This window comes from Aegilops tauschii, chromosome 1 (genome assembly GCF_002575655.3).
Source record: "Aegilops tauschii subsp. strangulata cultivar AL8/78 chromosome 1, Aet v6.0, whole genome shotgun sequence".
Taxonomy (NCBI): domain Eukaryota; kingdom Viridiplantae; phylum Streptophyta; class Magnoliopsida; order Poales; family Poaceae; genus Aegilops; species Aegilops tauschii.
Genome location: NC_053035.3, coordinates 484,184,977 through 484,203,636, shown reverse-complemented (window position 1 = coordinate 484,203,636; position 18,660 = coordinate 484,184,977). Strand labels below are relative to the sequence as shown.

The 18,660-nt window shown below is 45.8% G+C and overlaps 1 protein-coding gene across 2 annotated transcripts; it reads right to left on the bottom strand.

Moving 5' to 3' along the window:
- Positions 1-13,472: 13,472 nt before the first annotated feature.
- LOC109784133 (uncharacterized) lies at positions 13,473-16,977 on the bottom strand. Of its 2 annotated transcripts, none has more exons than XM_073502048.1 (5): positions 16,617-16,977; positions 15,163-16,037; positions 14,974-15,071; positions 14,343-14,385; positions 13,473-13,847 (listed from the first exon to the last, which is right to left on the bottom strand). In XM_073502048.1, exons 1-2 carry the CDS (start codon positions 16,869-16,871, stop codon positions 15,207-15,209), a joined length of 1,086 nt encoding a protein of 361 aa, XP_073358149.1. In that variant the 5' UTR covers positions 16,872-16,977; the 3' UTR covers positions 13,473-13,847; positions 14,343-14,385; positions 14,974-15,071; positions 15,163-15,206. The 2 variants fall into 2 exon arrangements, with proteins under 2 accessions (XP_073358149.1, XP_073358156.1); XM_073502055.1 differs by having other exon boundaries at positions 14,974-15,050; positions 16,617-16,974.
- Between the last annotated feature and the right edge of the window lie 1,683 nt (positions 16,978-18,660).

Genomic DNA, 18,660 nt, shown 5'->3' with positions numbered 1-18,660 from the left:
CCCAAGTGGCTTTGTTGTTTCCAGGGAATGAAGTCGAGTGGCCTATGTTTTGCTGGAATGTTGATTCATTTCCGTTCCGACAAATTTCAGGTTCTCGATTTGTCCACTTTTTAGTAAAAGTCATGCCGAAATTGTCCATGAATTTCGACATGACTTGTGCTACAAACTAGGATATATCGATTGCCCGGGATTTGCCGCACCGGGAAGGAGTCAACATTCCTGCAAAGCATAGGCCTTTTTATGTCATTATTCATTTTATTAGGTATAGAATTAATTGACTAGATTTAATCGTAAGAACTAGTTGAACATGTCACATTTGTTGTTATTTTTTTAGTTAAAGCAATTTTCCCGCATCGACGTCGACGATGCCTATCCCGCATCCTCGTCGTCGAGTCGGCGGAGGACACCTGCGTCACCAGATGGGCCATGTCCGGGACTGGGCTCCACCGGGGTGGTACTGGGAGGCGCTACCTACCGGGGGGCGCAGAGCCAGCCTGTCGTTGACCCGAACCTTCTTTGGTGGTGGTCGCGTGGGCCAATGACGGTCCAGAGGCTCGAGGACCCCGCGGAGGTGGTGCATCACCGTGTTAGTGAGGAGGACGAGCACGTCCGTCGCTACTTGTTTGAGTTGGAGCACAGGTTCTCCAATACCTGGCAGGTTCTCCAGGGATCTCACTGGAGCTATGATCCTGTGATGGTTCCTTCTCTTTGGGTGTCCACCGCCCGCGCCGATACCCGTTGTGCGCTACGGTTTTAGTTGTATTAGTGATGTTATATGTATGATACTATTCGGGATGTAGGTGATAATATTCGACGATGTACGGACGCATGAGATGATTTACTTTTGCTTATTGAATGCATGCTAATTTGAATACTTATTTTTTTTACGATTTGGTTTTGCGTTCCGGCAAATTTCAGGCGCTCGATATGTCCTATTTTGGCATGACTTGTGCCAGAATATGTAGGAAATATCGAGTGCCCCGGATTTGTGTGTTGAGTATCCTGGTAGTTGTTTTCGATCAATTTTCAATCAATGTTTCAACTATGAACATAGGAAATGTCTGACAACGAAAAGGATTTCGGTATTTGCAAATACTGCGAAGACGAGCGCGGCCTGTGCGACGGAATCTTCCTAGATGATGATAGGCGCTTCAGCATCAAGCTGGACGAGAACTTCGAAGTGGATACAGTAAGTCACAACGACAAGTCTTTTTTCGTAATTAAGCATGACATCTGCTTCATTTGCTTCAACTTATAATTTATTTATTTTAATATCCTACTAGCGTATCCCCTGCCATGCAAGAGTTTTTGTCTTGGATAAGATAGGTTTCAGTCGTACTATGGAGGTAAAGAAAGTTTACTTGAAGACCGAGCATGGTTGTATTTTCCACGCAAAATTATACAACGCAGACGACTACACCTATTTTGGATGCAAAGCTTGGCGAGCACTATGCAAGACTTATGCATTTGAGCCTGATATGGTTATCACCTTTGATATTCGTCCGGAAGATGATATTGAAGGTAATATCGACATCTGGGTCGATGTGCAGACACCTCCAGTTATACCATTATGTGAGTTTCTCAACCATATTTATGTCTTTGATATTGTTTATTCAAAAATAGTTGACAACTAATTTCTATTGTCAGCTTATTTCTATTCAAGCAAACATGTCCAGCGATTGGTAGACAGGACCTACTACTGTGCCGGGGCTGAACTAAACTGCGAGGAGCTAAGTCATTATGTTTCATGGCTTGAGGATCTTCATACTGTCAAGACAAATTTTCTTCCTGCAATTAGAAATGTTAGTACTGAAAACGTGCGACCAATAGTGTTCCTACTGAACTACGGTCACATCTATTTAGAAAAGATGGTAAGATTTTTACTATTTGTCCTCAGTGCATCTTTTGCATACATTATTTTTTAAGCTAAACTTCATTGCTAAGTATGTTACTATATGATGTTCTTCAACAGTGACTCCCGATGAATGTTGTGCCTCATGGGATCGAGACTACAGGTATCATGAGTATTGTTAGCTTACGGCCAAGATATCCTACAATGCACTTTAGTGCATTCAGGATTTCTAATAGCGAGGGATGCTTAATAGTGAAAGACTGGACCAAATTTGTGATGGAGGAGTGCAGAGAAGTACTAGGGGGCAGCAATCAGAAGCGCAGCCCATGATTAGGAGACAGGTTCATCTGCATGCTCCAACTTGATGAAGGAGGAGAGCTACACATGTTTTATGTTATTTTACCTGAGAGAGAGCAGCAGGAGTGATTAGCTAGCTAGAAATGAGTTTGAAGATGATGATGTGCTACACTATGACTATGATGATTAAATAGCTAGTGTTGGTGGTAATGACTATGATGATTATTATTAGCTAGTGTTGGTGGTGATTAGATAGCTACCGCATCTAGTGTTGGTGGTGATTAGCTAGCTAGAATGAGTTTGAAGACGATGATGTGCTACACTATGACTATGGTGATTAAATAAATACTGTTGGTGGTAATGACTATGATGATGATTAAATAGCTTGTCCTGGCGGATTAGATTCAAGTGGAGGCAACATGTGGTGCACATCGAAAGTACTACTAGTCCAAACTAGATCAAGTTTGGATTAGTAGTATACTTTTGACATGTACCACATATTGCCTCCACTTGAACCTAATCCACCTTCATTTGACACACTGTTATGGACATAATGATATAAACCTCATAATTGGTATTGTACCAAAATTTGTATAACGGCGTATAAATACACTAAAAATAAAAAAATGAAAAAAAGAATACTAGTAGCGATGGATAGTAAACACGCTGCTACTAGCTAGATTAGCAGCAGCGCGGGAGGGAACAAGCGCTACCGCTATGTGTCTTAGCAGTGCGTGTCGCATGCGCTACTGCTAAGTAATAGCTGTAGCGCCTTATTAGTAGCGCGGCCGCCCGCGCTACTAGTGGGCATTAAACCCGCGCTACTACTAGGGTTTTCCCTAGTAGTGCGAGGGAAATTACCACCGTAGAGGTCCTTACTTTTATGGTACTAATTTTGCTAGTTGGAAGCATAAGATGAAAATGCATATTCTTGGACATAACCCCGCCGTTTGGGCTATTGTGTGTATTGGTTTGCAAGGTGAATTCTTTGATGGGAGAGAACCGAACCGTGAAGCTACCGCGGAACAGTTGAAGATGTTGCAATACAACGCTCAAGCTTGCGATATCCTCTTCAATGGATTGTGCCCAGAAGAATTCAACAAAATCAGCCGTCTTGAGAATGCAAAGGAAATTTGGGATACTTTGATTGATATGCACGAAGGTACCGACTCCGTCAAGGAATCCAAGTTGGATGTGCTTCAAAGTCAACTTGACAAGTTCAAAATGAAGGATGGTGAAGGTGTCGCTGAAATGTTCTCTAGGCTTGCTCTCATCACAAATGAGATTGCCAGCTTAGGAAGTGAAGAGATGACCGATAGATTCATCATCAAGAAGATCCTAAGAGCCTTGGATGGAAAATATGATACCGTCTGCACATTGATCCAAATGATGCCAAATTACAAAGATCTCAAGCCAACGGAAGTCATTGGAAGAATTGTTGCTCATGAGATGTCACTCAAGGATAAGGAAGAGCTTCACAACAAGTCAAGTGGTGCTTACAAAGCCTCATGTGATACTCCTACATCATCAAGTGAGAAACAAACCTTCAATGAGGAATTGAGCCTAATGGTGAAGAATTTCAACAAGTTCTACAAGAGTAGAAGCAAGGAAAGAAGTTCCAAGTCAAGGTCCTACAATGACAAAAGATCTTCGAGTCGTGAACATAATTGCTACAATTGTGGAAGACCCGGACACTACTCTAATGAGTGTACGGCCCCCTACAAAAGAAGAGAAGATTCACCAAAAAGGAGAAGTAGAAGAGAAGAATCACCACCAAGAGAGAGAAGGACTAGAGATGATCGCTATGAACGAAGAACCTCTTGGAGAAGCAAGGATTCGGAAAGGAAGGACAAATCATCAAAGATATACACAAAATGAAGACATCAAGCTCACGTTGGTGAATGGGTATCCGACTCCGACCATCACTCCGAAAGAAGTTATCACTCTGACTCTGAATATACTCAAGATGAAGGTGTTGCCGGTCTAGCACTTGTGTCAACCAACTCCTACGACATATTTGACTCACCAAATGAAGGAATTGGAAGATGCTTCATGGTTAAAGGCCCAAAGGTATCACACCCCGAGTATGTTGATTTCAATAGTGATGAAGATGATTTGCTAGGAGATGATGATTTACTTGTTGACAACTCTAGTGATGAAAACTATGATGAACTTGCTATTAATCATGCTAATCAAGATAAAATGACTGATGATGATAAGAAGGAGATTGAGCGTCTAACTAAAGAACTAAACACTCTTAAGTTAGCTCATGAAACTACCTTGGCAGATCATCGAGAACTTTTAAAGACTCATGAGAAGTTACACTTTGAAAAGCTCAACCTTGAGCAAGAGCATGGGTTCTTAAAAGCAATCAATGATGATCTTCGCAAGAAAAGTTCTTCTTACATTGCCAAGCATTTACTCTTGTCTACTTACATGCCACAAGTAAAATCTAGCAACAAGAACAAGAAAGATTCTTCTTCTAGTAGTAACTATAATCAAGCTAAATCCAATGTTGTTGCTTCTAGTAGTTCTCTTGATTCCACTAATGATTCTCTTAGCCAAGTTACACTTGAGCAAGAAAATAGCTTATTGAAGGGAATTATAGAGAAAGGTGTTTACAAGAGCCTTGCCGGAAGTAAGCAATTTGAGGAAATTGTACGCAAGCAAGGAAGGCACCGGAAGAATCAAGGTGTTGGTTTTGAACGAAAGTTCAATGCCAATGGAGTTGAGTGGGAAGAAGATCAATACCCCAAGACGGAGTTTGTTCCTCAACAAGAGAAGTATGATCCTACTTCTTTCTAAGGGACACAAGCTCAAGATGATCTTCCACCACAAGACCACAAGCAAAAGGGCAAGGACAAGCTTCAAGAGGAGATTGATGCTTTTGAAGAAGCTCCTAAGGCCTTGGTCAAGTGGGTTCCCAAGACTACATCAAGTTCTACTTCATCAAGTACGACTACAACTCCAAGGATTCCCATCAAGATGATGTGGATCCCGAAGAAGAAGAACTAGAGAGTTCTTGAGGGTGACTCCGCCAACATACTTCACTCACATCATCTTGGCAAGGACAAGTGCAAACAACTTCCACATCTTGCACTAGTTCAAGGAGTCACAAACCCTTTTTTTGGTAAGACAAGGGACAAGGTAACATAATGCTTTCATGGACATCATCTTGTGTGAACTTCACTCTATGTCTATGGATATCCTTGTTTGTTCCTTGTGGGACTAACCCATGTAGGTATTGAAAGTGCAACTCACTCCAATGGATTGCTCCAAATGATCTACATCAACATTGAGCATCCACATCTTCAACATCTACATGAAGTCATCATCAACAAAACCCAAGGTTAGTTCATCCCTCTTAGGGGGGATATCACATTTAGGGGGAGCTTTACTCTAAGAATTGAGCTAAAGCAACTCTAATGGTGTGAACCCAACAATGCTTTATGTAAAGGTGGTAACCCCACTTGTGCTTAAACGGTCAGTATGACCTATGATCAAATGTTCTCATTTGACTCCTAAGTCAATATACTCATATATAGATGACCTAGTCATCGCCAATTGCTTGATAGATGCTAGAGTGTTTGTGCATGCTTTGCCACATATTTCATTTGCCATTTTATTGTGCGAGCATGTTGATTGCATATTTTCCCCATTCGAGGACATCCACTTGTTGTTTTGCTTGTTGGCTCTTTCTCTTTTGCCAAGTGGATGGACAAGAATGCCTAAGAACCTCCTCTAGCTATCTATACTTTTCTCGTCTCAAACTCTATTCATGCTACATCACAAAGTTTGATCAAGTCAGATTCGAACCATACTGTGTGAGGAGCACTCGGAGTCCCCGATTCATCATAGACTTAAACTTCCAAAACCTCTCTGTGCACTTTGGTCTGACCGATTCATCCACTTCGGTCACACCGAGTTCACTGAGTTGATCTAGGTTTTCAATCTCGGTGCAACCGATTTGAACTTTTCGGTCACACCGAGTTGCAGTAACCGCTTGCGATTCTGCATCTCGGTGCCACCGAGTTATTCCACTCGGTCACACCGACAGGGTCAGGATATATATACCCACGGGTGAGATTTTGGAAATTTCTTCAAAACCCTCCATCCCGCGCGTGTCCTGCTCTGCCGCCTCGGGTCTCCGGATCGTCTTCTCGTCGCCAGCGACCTCCCGCCGCTAGTTTCCGTCGCCGTCAACGGGATTCTGCTCCACCGTTGCCGCCGTAGTGAACTCACCGCCGAACTAGGGTATGAGTTTGATCCTCTGTGCTAATCCCTTACTCCGATTCCTAGCACATTGCTTTGCCATGATCATTACCACATATGAAATCAATCTATCCAGAGAAATCATCCCTCAGATTAGGTTTGATTCAAAAATTTAGGGTTAGGTCTCCGTCGAACTCATCTCGGACCGACCGAGTTGGAGAAATCAGTCTCACCGATTTGGCTTAGTCCGTTGCACTTGCACTTTTTGGTTTGACCGATATATGCAAATCGGTGCGACTGAGTTCAACTCTCTGTGAAACCCTAGCAATCTCGGAGTCACTGAACTGTGACTCGGTCTGACCGAGTTCACTAGTTTAGACTACAAAAGTTGCTTCGGTGTCACCGAGTTAATCAAATCGGTAGCTCCGAAATGCTTTCTGTGGAGAACTAAAACTAAGTTTTTGACTCATCTGTTTTGCAAAAACTTTGCACTTTGTGATGCTTATCCACTATATCTCATCTATATCTATTCACAGGGTCTGTTGTCAGTTTGCTTGCCAGAATGTCTGACCAGAGTGATAGCCAGAACAAATCAGAAGAGCAAGTGAACATGAGTGAGGGCACTAGTCCCTCAAGCAGCTATGATGATGGCAACAGGAGCACTCCAAGTAATTTGCCCAAGGCAGCCACCAGATCAAGGAAGAAGAGAACCTCAGACTCTGAGGATGAGGACTATGTGGCTGTTGAGGATGAGGCCACCTCAAAGAAGAAAGTGCTGAAGAAAGAGTATGGAACTGCTGCTGCAACAAAGCCTGGTATGCACAAGAAGGCACCTGCCAAGAGAGTGCCAACATCCAAGCCAAGGAAAGCTGCAATATAAGATACTATGGAGTTCACACTTGAACCTAAGGAGACTGGTGAAGGCAAGAAAAGGAAGGAGAGATTCAGGAAGAACATTGCCAGAGTCATTGGGAAGCCCTCCATGATGAGAAATCCAGCTGAGGATGAAGACCAAGAAGAAGAGGATGCTGCACCAGCACCCAAGTCCCAAAATCTGATGGGGGATGCTATCAAGTCTGGGGCTGCTCCTTCAAAGCCCAAGACTTCCCCCAAAGCTGCTACTCAAGCCACCAAGTCTGCACCCAAGAGAAGCACAAGGAACATTCCAACTGCAGAAAAGAACAATGCCCCAGTGCCTGAGATGGATGAAGAAGAAGATGCTGAAGCCCAAGTGCTCAGAAAACTGAAACCAAAGATACCAGACCATGATGACAGCCATCCAGTGGCAGAGGATATGAACATCAGGAAGGATGCATGTCTGAGACTTTGGAGGCAAAGTGACCCATATGCTGTGAGGAGGAGGACTACAGTGGACTACAGGTTCCACACCAAAGAGCAACAAGATTTCTATGAAACTATTCTGCTTGACAAGAAGCCTATTGTCTGTGATATGAAGTGGGTAGATTGGGAATACATTGATGAAAATAAAGATCACTTTCCAGGAGTGCATGAAAGTTTCAAATCATGTGGTGTTGACAAGTTTGTGGGTCAGAAGTTGACCAAATGGAATGATGAACTCATCATGCAATTCTACTCCACTACTCATTTTTATCCAGATGGTAGGATTGTATGGATGTCAGAGGGTACAAGGTACCAGTCAACTGTGGATGAGTGGGCCAAGTTGATAAATGCCCCTGAAGAGCATAAAGATGACTTGGATGTCTATGCCAAGAAGAAGAAAGACCACAACTCTATGGCCAACATGTACAAAGAGATCCCAGACAAAGCATTGGAAACACATAAGCATGGATCTGTACATTACCTGTTGTCAGGATTAGCTACAATCAACACAATATTGAGGCATACATTGTTGCCCAAATCTGGAGATCACAAGATGATCAGAGGCCATTCAATCAACTTGCTGCAGATATTTGATGTGCCACAGAAATTCAAGGTCATGAGCCTGATTTTTGAAACAATCAAGAGGACAGCTGCTGATCATAAGAGATCTTGTGGGTATGCTCCACATATTCAGGTGCTCATCAACTCCAAGATGGGCACATGCACTTATCTTTTGGACAAGGAGCATCTACCTTTGAGACCAGATCGTGAGGACAACACTGTTGTGATGAATGAAGATGATCCCACATCTGTGCAAGCACAAGAAAAGAGAGAGAAGGCAAGGACTAAGAAGGCTGCAAAGATGCCAAGTGTTGAAGAGGCATCTCAAGTGTTCCTAAAGTCAAAAAAAGATCAAATTGCATATCTGATCCAATCAACTTTGAGGATTGAGAAGGGCTTGGCCACCCTGACTCAGAATCAGGAGAGCTTGGAGAGGATCATTGAAAAAAAATTCTATGATCTTGATCTGAAAATGACTGAGATGCAGACAGTTGTTGAGCAGCTCCAGGAGGAAGCAGAGGAGAAGAAAGGGAAGGCTACCACAGATGCCTTTCAGAGAGTGCCCAGAGGTCAGAGGTCTGCTGCAGTGCCCATGGCTGACACCAGAGCAACTACTTCAGCACCAGCAGCAACAGCTTCAGTGCCACCTCCAGTTGCCACTCCACCAGCTCCAACAACTTCAACTGATGCCTTCGTCCTTGGAGTCCTCTCTACACCACCTCCCGAAGATCAAGCCTAGGGAGACGCATAGCACTATGCATTTTCAAACTTTTTGGTAACTTCTTGCCAAAGGGGGAGAAATGTATAGATCATAGGCTTTGGGAGAGAGTGTTTTGTCTCTCTTGCTTTTTGGTTGATACTTTTGTGTGCTTGCTTGATACATTATGTTTTTGTGTGTGAGATACTTGTATGATCATGTGTTTGATCATATCATACTTTAATGTTTGCTTGGATGATATTGTCTGTTATCCCATATATGATCATTCACTTTGCTTGGTGATGAGTGCATGCTTTTAACTTCTATCATTTTGAGCGCTCCACCAAGATGTATGTGACATGGAAGAGTAACCCATGATCCTAATCAATTGTGCATTTGCATTCAAAAGCAAATTTTAAATAATGCACAAATTTAGGGGGAGCTTTTGCTTATCACATACTTCTCAAAGCGACGATGTATTTTAAATCTTATTATCATTTGTCGAAGCTTTGATCTATATGTTGTCATCAATTACCAAAAAGGGGGAGACTGAAAGTGCAACTATCCCTGGGTGGTTTTGGTAATTACTAACAACATATAGCTCATTGAACTAATGCTACTTCAAGATGATTATTTCAGGAAGTTCAATGATTGGCATGGCATGGACTAGGAATGTGGACCCCTCAAAATGCTAAGGATACATATTGGCTCAAGCTCAAGACTCTACATTTTCATTTTAGTGATCCAAGATCACATTGAGTCCATAGGAAAAGCCAATAGTATTAAAAGGGGATGAGGTGTTGCTTAATGGCTTGCTTGCTCAAAGTGCTTAGTGATATGCTCCAAAGCCCTCAACCACTTTCTCATATCCACATATGTCCCAAACCAAAAGTCAAACTCGGCCCCACCAATTTGTTCTATACGACGCCACCGACTTCATTTGACATAGCCACTGCCAGAAACCCTAGTCAGTTCGGTCTCACCGATAGGGATCTCGGTCTCACCGAGATGGGATTGCAAACTCTCTGTTTCCCTTCGTAATGTTTCGGTCCAACCGAGATGAGCGATCGGTCCCACCGAGTTCGCAATGCAACTCTCCATTTCCTTTTCGTAACGTTTCGGTCTCACCGAAATGAGCAAATCGGTCCCACCGAGTTTGCCTGACCAACTCTCTGTTTGCCTATTACAGAAATCGGTCCCATCGAGTTTATGTGATCGGTCTCACCGAGATTACGTTATGCCCTAACCCTAATGAAATCGGTTCCACCGAGTTGACATGTCGGTCCCACCGAAAAGCCTAACGTTCACATTTTGAACTAAAATCGGTCTGACCGAGTTTCATGATTCGGTCCCACCGAGTTTGGTGATTTGTGTGTAACGGTTAGATTTTGTGTGGAGGCTATATATACCCCTCCACCCACTCTTCATTCATGGAGAGAGCCATCAGAACGTGCCTACACTTCCAGCATACATTTTTTGAGAGGGAACCACCTACTCATGTGTTGAGACCAAGGTATTCCAATCCAACCTCAATAATCTTGATCTCTAGTCTTCCCCAAGTTGCTTTCCACTCAAATCATCTTTCCACCAAATCTAAATCTGTGAGAGAGAGTTGAGTGTTGGGGAGACTTTCATTTGAAGCACAAGAGCAGGGAGTTCATCATCAACACACCATCTATTACCTTTTGGAGAGTGGTGTCTCCTAGATTGGTTAGGTGTCACTTGGGAGCCTCCGTCAAGATTGTGGAGTTGAACCAAGGAGTTTGTACGGGCAAGGAGATCGCCTACTTCGTGAAGATCTACCCTAGTAAGGCAAGTCCTTCGTGGGCGATGGCCATGGTGGGATAGACAAGGTTGCTTCTTCGTGGACCCTTCGTGGGTGGAGCCCTCCGTGGACTCGCGCAACCGTTACCCTTCGTGGGTTGAAGTCTCCATCAACGTAGATGTATGATAGCACCACCTATCGGAACCACGCCAAAAATCTCCGTGTCTACATTGCGTTTGCTCCTTCTAACTCCTCCCTTTACCTTCATATGCAATGTTTTACATTCCGCAGCTATACTCTTAGACTTGCATGTGTAGGTTGATTGCTTGACTTGTGCTAAGTAGCTAAAATCTGCCAAGACTTAAAATTGAGAAAAGTCTAGATTTTTATTTGGTCAAGTAGTCTAATCACCCCCCTCTAGACATACTTTCGATCGTACATAGCAGCCTTGGAGGGGGTGCTCCTCTAGGGCGCCTTCTGCGCCAGGAACGTGAGCCAGTGCTCACGCGCGCCTCCAAGCGTGTCGCGGCCTAGCAGAGTTCGATTCTCACTCGAGCGCTTGCTCGGCTGCTCGCTACGCAATAGTTTTTTTTCGTTTTTATTTTGTCAGTCAATGGTTGACCAATTGGCCGGTTAACCATTGACTTTTGAAAAAAAGGATATTTTGAAAATCCAAAAAAATGAATTAAAAATGTTCATCGATTTTGAAACAATCACAAATTTGAAAAAGTTCATCGATTTTGAAAAGAAACAGTTCATCAAGTTTTAAAAAATAATTCAAAATTTTGAAAAAAAATCATCGCATTTGGAAACAAAGTTCATCTATTTTGAGAAAAAGTTCTTAACTTGGAAAATTTTCATTGATTTTGAGAAAAATAAGAAATTTGAAAAAATGTCATGAGTTTTAAAAACAATTGATGGATTTTGAAAAAGCTCATCTATTTGAAGAAAAAGTTCACGAATTAAAAAAAATAAAGTAAAAAAGGATAGAGAAAAAAGAAAAGAAAAGAAAAGAAAATGAAGAAATAAGAAATGACGGAAAAACATGTAACACCGTGTGAGGTGGTCGGGTGGTTATCGCGTCGATCACTGAAGTCCCGCGACGCGGATTTGAATCCCAGCTCGCACACATTTGTTTGTAGTTTAGAATACAGAAGAAGAAAAAGTGAAATGGGCCGGCCCAACATGTCGAGGGAGCGTGCGCCGTTTGGAAAATAACGAATGACGGGTGCCACGTGTGCCGTTTAGGAAACATCCCAAGAGGGGCTAGACCTCGCCCCTTTAACTCAGAATCAGAAAATGCAAAAGAAAGAAAAAATGTTTCGGTCCGACTGAGCGGAACGAGCCAAGACAGGACCAGACCGGACCTGTTTTCAGGCCTATTTATCCAGACCGGACCGGCTGTTCTTACCGGGCCTACGAAATTCGGTCCGGTCGGAGCCGGTCCATAGCGGGCACGGTCGGTACGTCCAGCCTGATCCACGGCGACCGGCCGCGACGTCATGATGAACTGGAGCTCGTCACGGCACGTGACACGCTGGTGGACTGGGTCGATCCGCCGGTGCTACACGAGCTCCCCGCCGTGATGCCGAGCTGGCGGTGCAATAATCAAGGCTGACTGCAGGAAACAAACCCTGCCACGCTCTGTCTCCTTCCTGCTAATCTCTCCACGTGCCCTCGATCGATCGCTTGAACAGGCTACATGATCCACCATCATATAACTTCCTTTCTGATTAGCCAACGGCGGTGTTCGTACGTGTGCTGCATTGCAAGTGTTGGACGAAATGCATAACCAAATGTATGCTGTAGGAAGTTAAGTTTAGGGGTTGGGCTAAGAACCGCTCTTTTTTAGTGGAGTAAACATAGAGAGTTAAGCTAAGTATAAGGGACCACAAGCTAGCTAGACGCGCACCTTGCATCAACTATAACAAAATAAATTATAATGTGCATCGTAATGATGCATAGGCCGGGGGTTTCAACCTTATATGAAAGAAAGAAAAGAAAAGAAAAAAAGGATCAGGAGAGGTGTTGTGTGCATTAGGACAGCGTAACGATGCAGATTTTCTCGCTATAACTCCCTATCGCCGACAGCGGCGTGTTTGGAATTACTTGTCACAAAAATGGATGTATCTACAACTAAAATGCGTCTAGATACATTCATTTTTTGGACGAGTAATTCCGAACAGAAGGAGTACATGGGTAGGGATTATTGCGTGACAAGGGTCTCTCACTGAGACGAGGCATCTTAGTGATTCACTCTATATTCTGTTTGAGTTTGAGTATGAAGAGCAAGAAGAAGATGATCTCCAGTTAACTGACATGGTGTGATGGACTAACCGCACCTGCTTGTCCAGTCAATAGACGTTAGCATATCCTGTATTCAGTTTATCTCTCCGTGTCTGTCAGAGGGATCAACTGGATATTGGCTCAACCCGTGGTCTTTATCGTGGTTCGCACTGGATATGTATGGATCTTGTTGGCAGTTGGCACTGGATGGATAATGTTTGTTTTTCTGCTGAAACCGAGCACTGCCGTGCGCCTCCTCTGTTTCAGTGAGTATCAGACAATGTTTTTTCTTTTTTTTATCTATGTATGTATACTCTAGTCTAGAAAGAAAAAAACATGGTGCTGAACCCATTTTAGCCACCACCTTTTTTCACACTGAACGCATTCTTGTTGCTGCCACATTCCTCACACTGAATACAGCATTGCTGTCCGCTGTTACTCGTTTACGACACGACGCCGCATAACAAAAGATATGGGTTTTTCCACAGCCTGATACAGTAATACTATTACAAAACCATATGGGTTCTTCCACTTCTTCCACAGGATAGTGAACTAGACAGAAAGGAAGAAAGAGATGGATGTCATCTTCCTGCCAGCAGCCAGGGTAGGATTAAAGTTCAGAGCATAGATAGATAGAGCTTCATTCATATGTTGATGCTGTTTGATACAGTAGTGTCAGGCGTTTCTTCATTTTCCAGCACCCCAGGCTTGCCGCACCCCTTTGGTCCTATTGATTGATTATGTCCGCCGAAGAGGCCACCGTCCCAAACGGAAACTTCGATCGTTACTTGCTGGAACAACCCCACCTGTTTATGGCTTTCTGTTTGGTTCCTTGCCTGCGATAAAGACCACAGGTTGAGCCAATATCCAGTTTATATGCAATCAATTTGTTTCTAGTTGGCCACTAGACCCACGGTTAACAGTTGTTTCCCAACCTGTATGCTACAGTTTCAGTCCTAAAGAACTGCAAAGAGAAATGTAGATGAAATTGGCAGTCATAACGAATAGCTACTACTACAACCTACTACCACTGCTATTTAGTTGCCTTGTAAGGTGCTGACTCGACCAGTCCCCTACAAATCTAAATACTTATGCCTAGCATCGAGCCGAAATAAACCAACTGCTAGGATATAATCCTGATTCACAGATTTCAAACTTACACTTTTGATGACAATCCTAATCAAATAAATCAAAACTTTTTATTTAAAAAAAAATTTTATAGATAACGGGTAGTACAACCAATGGCAGTGTTATTACTGTTGCTTGAGCTCACGCCCATGCATACACCGACAAAAAAACAGAGAGGAACTAGGTCATGGAAAAGGAGGGACCTCAAATGATATTTGCTTTCAGCTATCTCCTTCCTCGCAAGGGCTGCAAGGATACAAATGCCATCATGTGTTAGCTAGCATTCAGATAAACACAGCTTAAAGAGAACGAATAAAAACAGAGAATTTTGCCAAAACTGTTTAGGAAAATACCAAAGATACAAGTGACTGCAACAAAATAAATAAAAGTGAGATGTGGCGTCAAATAAGATTTACTATTAATGAGCCTTACGAACTCAAATTAGAGTCCACATACGCCAATATAGTTCAACATTATCATAATATCCCCTAAAAATGCATTTATGCCTACTGCCTACTATCAGGATCAAAGAATTTGAAACTAAGGAGAAAGTTAGAGGAATTACTGATTTCTTCATGGGCAGATGTGTGAACTCTGCATACTCTGTCCAAAAATCCCAACCTCTATGCTACAGGCCCTAACCATGTCAGTCTCGGTCCTAAATAACTACAGAGAGGAATGTAGATGAAGTTGGCAGCGATAAGAAATCTCTACTACAGCCTACTAGCACTGCTGACTTGACTTGTCCCCTAACTGTCTAAATCCTTATGCCTAGAATCAAATCAAAATAAACCAATATCGCACCTAACAAATTACTAGAGTATACTGCAGTACCTTAAGCAAAGCATGGGATTCTTCATCCATAGCAGAGTTGGTATCTTCCATGATCTCAATATCCAGCCAAGCTCTACCTGAATCTCTCATGTATGCTTCTGAATTTAATTGAAGGAACAATATATTACAAATACACTAACACCATGGTAGTGTGATTTTTTGGATAAAGTAGTACACATGAATACGTACCATGGAGACCAATTGGGCATGCATGTACAGGTATAACAAGCGTGCTAACACATCAATGACTTGAGTGAGCGAGCTTTCACAGGCTTCCTCCACCTCTTCTTAAACGGGCTCTTCCTCTTGATGTTGCCGTTGACGCCAACAACCCGGGGTTCATCGTTGCAGCCAAGCGCGTCGTCGCTGCTCTCCTCGTCCCCGCCCGCAATCCCGGCCATCTCATCGCACCTAGGCTCATCAACGTGTGCTGATGCCGCTTGATGGTCTGCATCAACAGTTTGGGCTGGACCTGCAGTATGCTCTTCAGGCAGTGCCTCCTCCTCTTGCTCAGCAGGTAAAGATTCTAGTACATTGCTGCTTGATCTCTGCCTCTTGCTGAGGGACGGGCCGAACCCAGCGTAGTATAAGTACCCCTCACCTGCATCGACACGCCTCCTCTTACGTGGCTTGGCGCTGATGGAGGGTTTGGAGGCTGCTGATGAAGCCGGCGGCAGCGCAGACTTAGGATCTGAGTGATATACACAAAAGGAATCGGGCTGGCTCACCGGCCGCCGGCAAAACCTCCTCTTGCCGTCGTTCTTGGTGCACACCCAAAGTTCTCCTCCTCCGGCAGCTACGAAATCGTCCTCATCACTCTGAACCTCCGTGGCCTTCTTCAGCCCCCACGCATTCTTCTCACCCCCTCTGTTTTCCCTGACTGTCCTTTTCATCTTGGCAACCTTATGCCGCTGTTTGGCAAAGACCTCGTCAGCCATATCTCCGGCCATGTCCTCCTCTTGTTCCTCCCCCTTGATGGAGGCCGCAAGAATGCTGGCCTGGAAGAGCCAGCTCGTCCGGCATGGGACACTGACGAAGTATTTCCCCATGAAGTGTTCCACCTCCTGAAGAATGAAAAATCGAAAGTGCAGGTTAGTCAAAAGTGCAGAGCGCAAATATGTTTCCCCTCCCCCAGCTGCCTGCCTACTGTGCTGAAATGGAGCGTGGATCTTCTCAGCTGGTTCAATCCGGCCGGCCGGACGCCATCTCCGCGACCCCAACCCGTACGGCGGCCATCTCCGCGATTCCAACAAACCCGTGGCGGGGCCCGCCCATCTCCGCGACCTCAACCCGTAGCTGCGGCAATCTCCGCGACCCCAACCCCTGGCGGCGGGGCGGCCATTTCGACGATTCCAACCCCTAGCGGCGGCGCCGGCCACAAATTACAACGAGGGAACGGTAGCTAACGCGCGCTAGAGATCAACTGGGCACGCGGCACGCCCGCCCGAAGCCGCAGAGGAACCCTAGCGACATGCACGAACCAGACGGCGCGGGCGGCGAGAGCCGGACGGGGCCTCTGCCGGAGAGGCGAGCTAGGGGCGCGGGCGGCGAGAACCGTACGGGACCTCTGCCGGAGAGGCGAGCTAGGGGCGCGGACGCCACACGGAGGAGAGCGTGTAGGTAGGGAGGTAGGTGGTGCTGACCTTGGGATCGGAGGGGTCGAGCTGGGCCATGAGCTCCCACGGCGACCGGCTGAGCTCGCACCGCTCCGCGGAGGAGGTCCCCCCGGCCGTGACCCTGTCGCCCCCCGCGTGGGAGGAGCAGGGCTCCAGTACTGGCGGCGGCGGGGGCGGGGGCGGGGGCGGGGGCGGGGGCGGAAGCGGGAGGTCTGGTTGCGGCGGCGCGGGGGCGGAGTAGGCGGAGCCGAGCAGGCGGGCGGCAGACCTGCGGATCCGCATGGCGGCGGCGCGGGGAGGGATCTGGGCTGGGGCGCTGGCTAGGGTTCGGGATTTGGGCTGGCGCACGAGATGGATCGGAAGAGGTCGAGACGAAGCTGAGAGTGTGTGGGTCGGGTGTGGTGAGGTGAGGTCTGTTTATATTTTGCTTGGGCCGACCTAGCTAGCTACCTTCTTCCTCCCTCCCTCCCTCCCTGCCCCAAGCCGCCTCCGCGGCGCGTGCACGGCGGCCTGCCGCCGCCGCGATCTCCCTCCTCGAGGGGGTCGCCGGCCGCCCCGGGTCTGGCCCCTGTGCCGCCTCCGGCCGCCGCGCAGCCTGTCGACCGGGCTCTCTTCCGGCCCCGTCCGTCTCTCAAGCTCTCGGCCGGCGCCTGTCTCGAGAAGCCGAGACGGTCCTCCGCCCGCCCCCGCGCGCGCGCGCTCGGCCGGCCGGCCGGCGCCGTCACGACCGTGCTGCAGGCTAGCTCGCTCGCTCTCCCGCCAAGCTCTACGCCTCTACGTACCCTCGAGCGTGCTCCCGCCGCCGCCAGAGGTTGCCGGCCAGGCTAGCCGCGTCCCCCGCGCTCTCTTCACCTGCTGCGACATAGTACCTCCTACGTGCTTCACATAGCCGCCATATCTAGAGTCGCCGGAGAGCTATCTCGTGGCCGGCCGCGCATCAACGTCCGTCCCGCCGCTCCAGCGACATACGGACGGCGGCCCTGGTTCGACCCGGCTGCATCGCCTCTTCGTCAGCATGCTGGTTGCCGCGCGCGTCGCCGGCGGCGATAGCTGAGATGTCTTGAGTTCTGAATGTCACCTGCTAGTCGATATGATCCACTACTAGCTAGCTCGGCTCACTCGAGCTGGCTGTGTCCGTGCTGCCATTTTTAGAGTATGATTAGGGCTAGCTAGCTACGTACTTCTATGATATCTGCCCTAAGAAAGTAGCACAAATCCATAATCTGGTCAAAATTGCTGAATGATGGAAAGCACATGTGGATCCTTTGGTGAATTAATTGGAACTTGGATGTCCATTGAGGCTTACCCGCTTAGGCCTTGTTCGGTTAATCCCCACCACAAGGGGATTGGAGAGGATTGGAGGGGTTTGATGTGGATTTTGACTTGCTGGGGATTTAATCCCTGCCAATCTGCTCCAAACCTCTTGAAACCCTGTGGAACCGAACACGGCCTTAGTGGTATGGTGTATCTGGAAAGAAATCCTTGTAAAAACCCCTTTCAAACATTGATGGAAATGAAGAAGAAAATGTTTATGTTATCCTTCAAGGTGGAGGGCTTTGAGCAAATTGGTGATATTGATATGATGATCTGGATGAGGACATTGAGGATGAAGATGTTGACAAAGAATTAACCGAGGGAGACAAGAAGTCTATGGGAGGCACTGGGCTGGGAGAAGATGAGGAAGCTATAGATGAGCTTGATGTTGCAAATAGATCCATTACCTCTAAAGAGAAGAGTGCTTCACATCTCTTCCGTGCCTGCCATTTATATTCATCCTCATTTCTTGTCTGATGATATGCAGTTATGCATAACCAGTTTCTACTGAGGAGAAAAGTAAGAAATCATGCAGTGACCCCCATAGGTGACCAACCTGAAATGGAGGTTGAGTTAAGCCTGTCCCATTCTCATGTGGTTTGTACTGATGGAGTTGGAGCTTCTGCTAGTCAAAAGTCTGCTCACCATGATTATTGCTTTGTTGTGCTCAAATATGTGGAAGAAAGTGAATCTGATGCGGAGAATGATGTTATTTAAAAAATCATGATTTGGGAGTTGTCTCTCAGGAAATTATTAA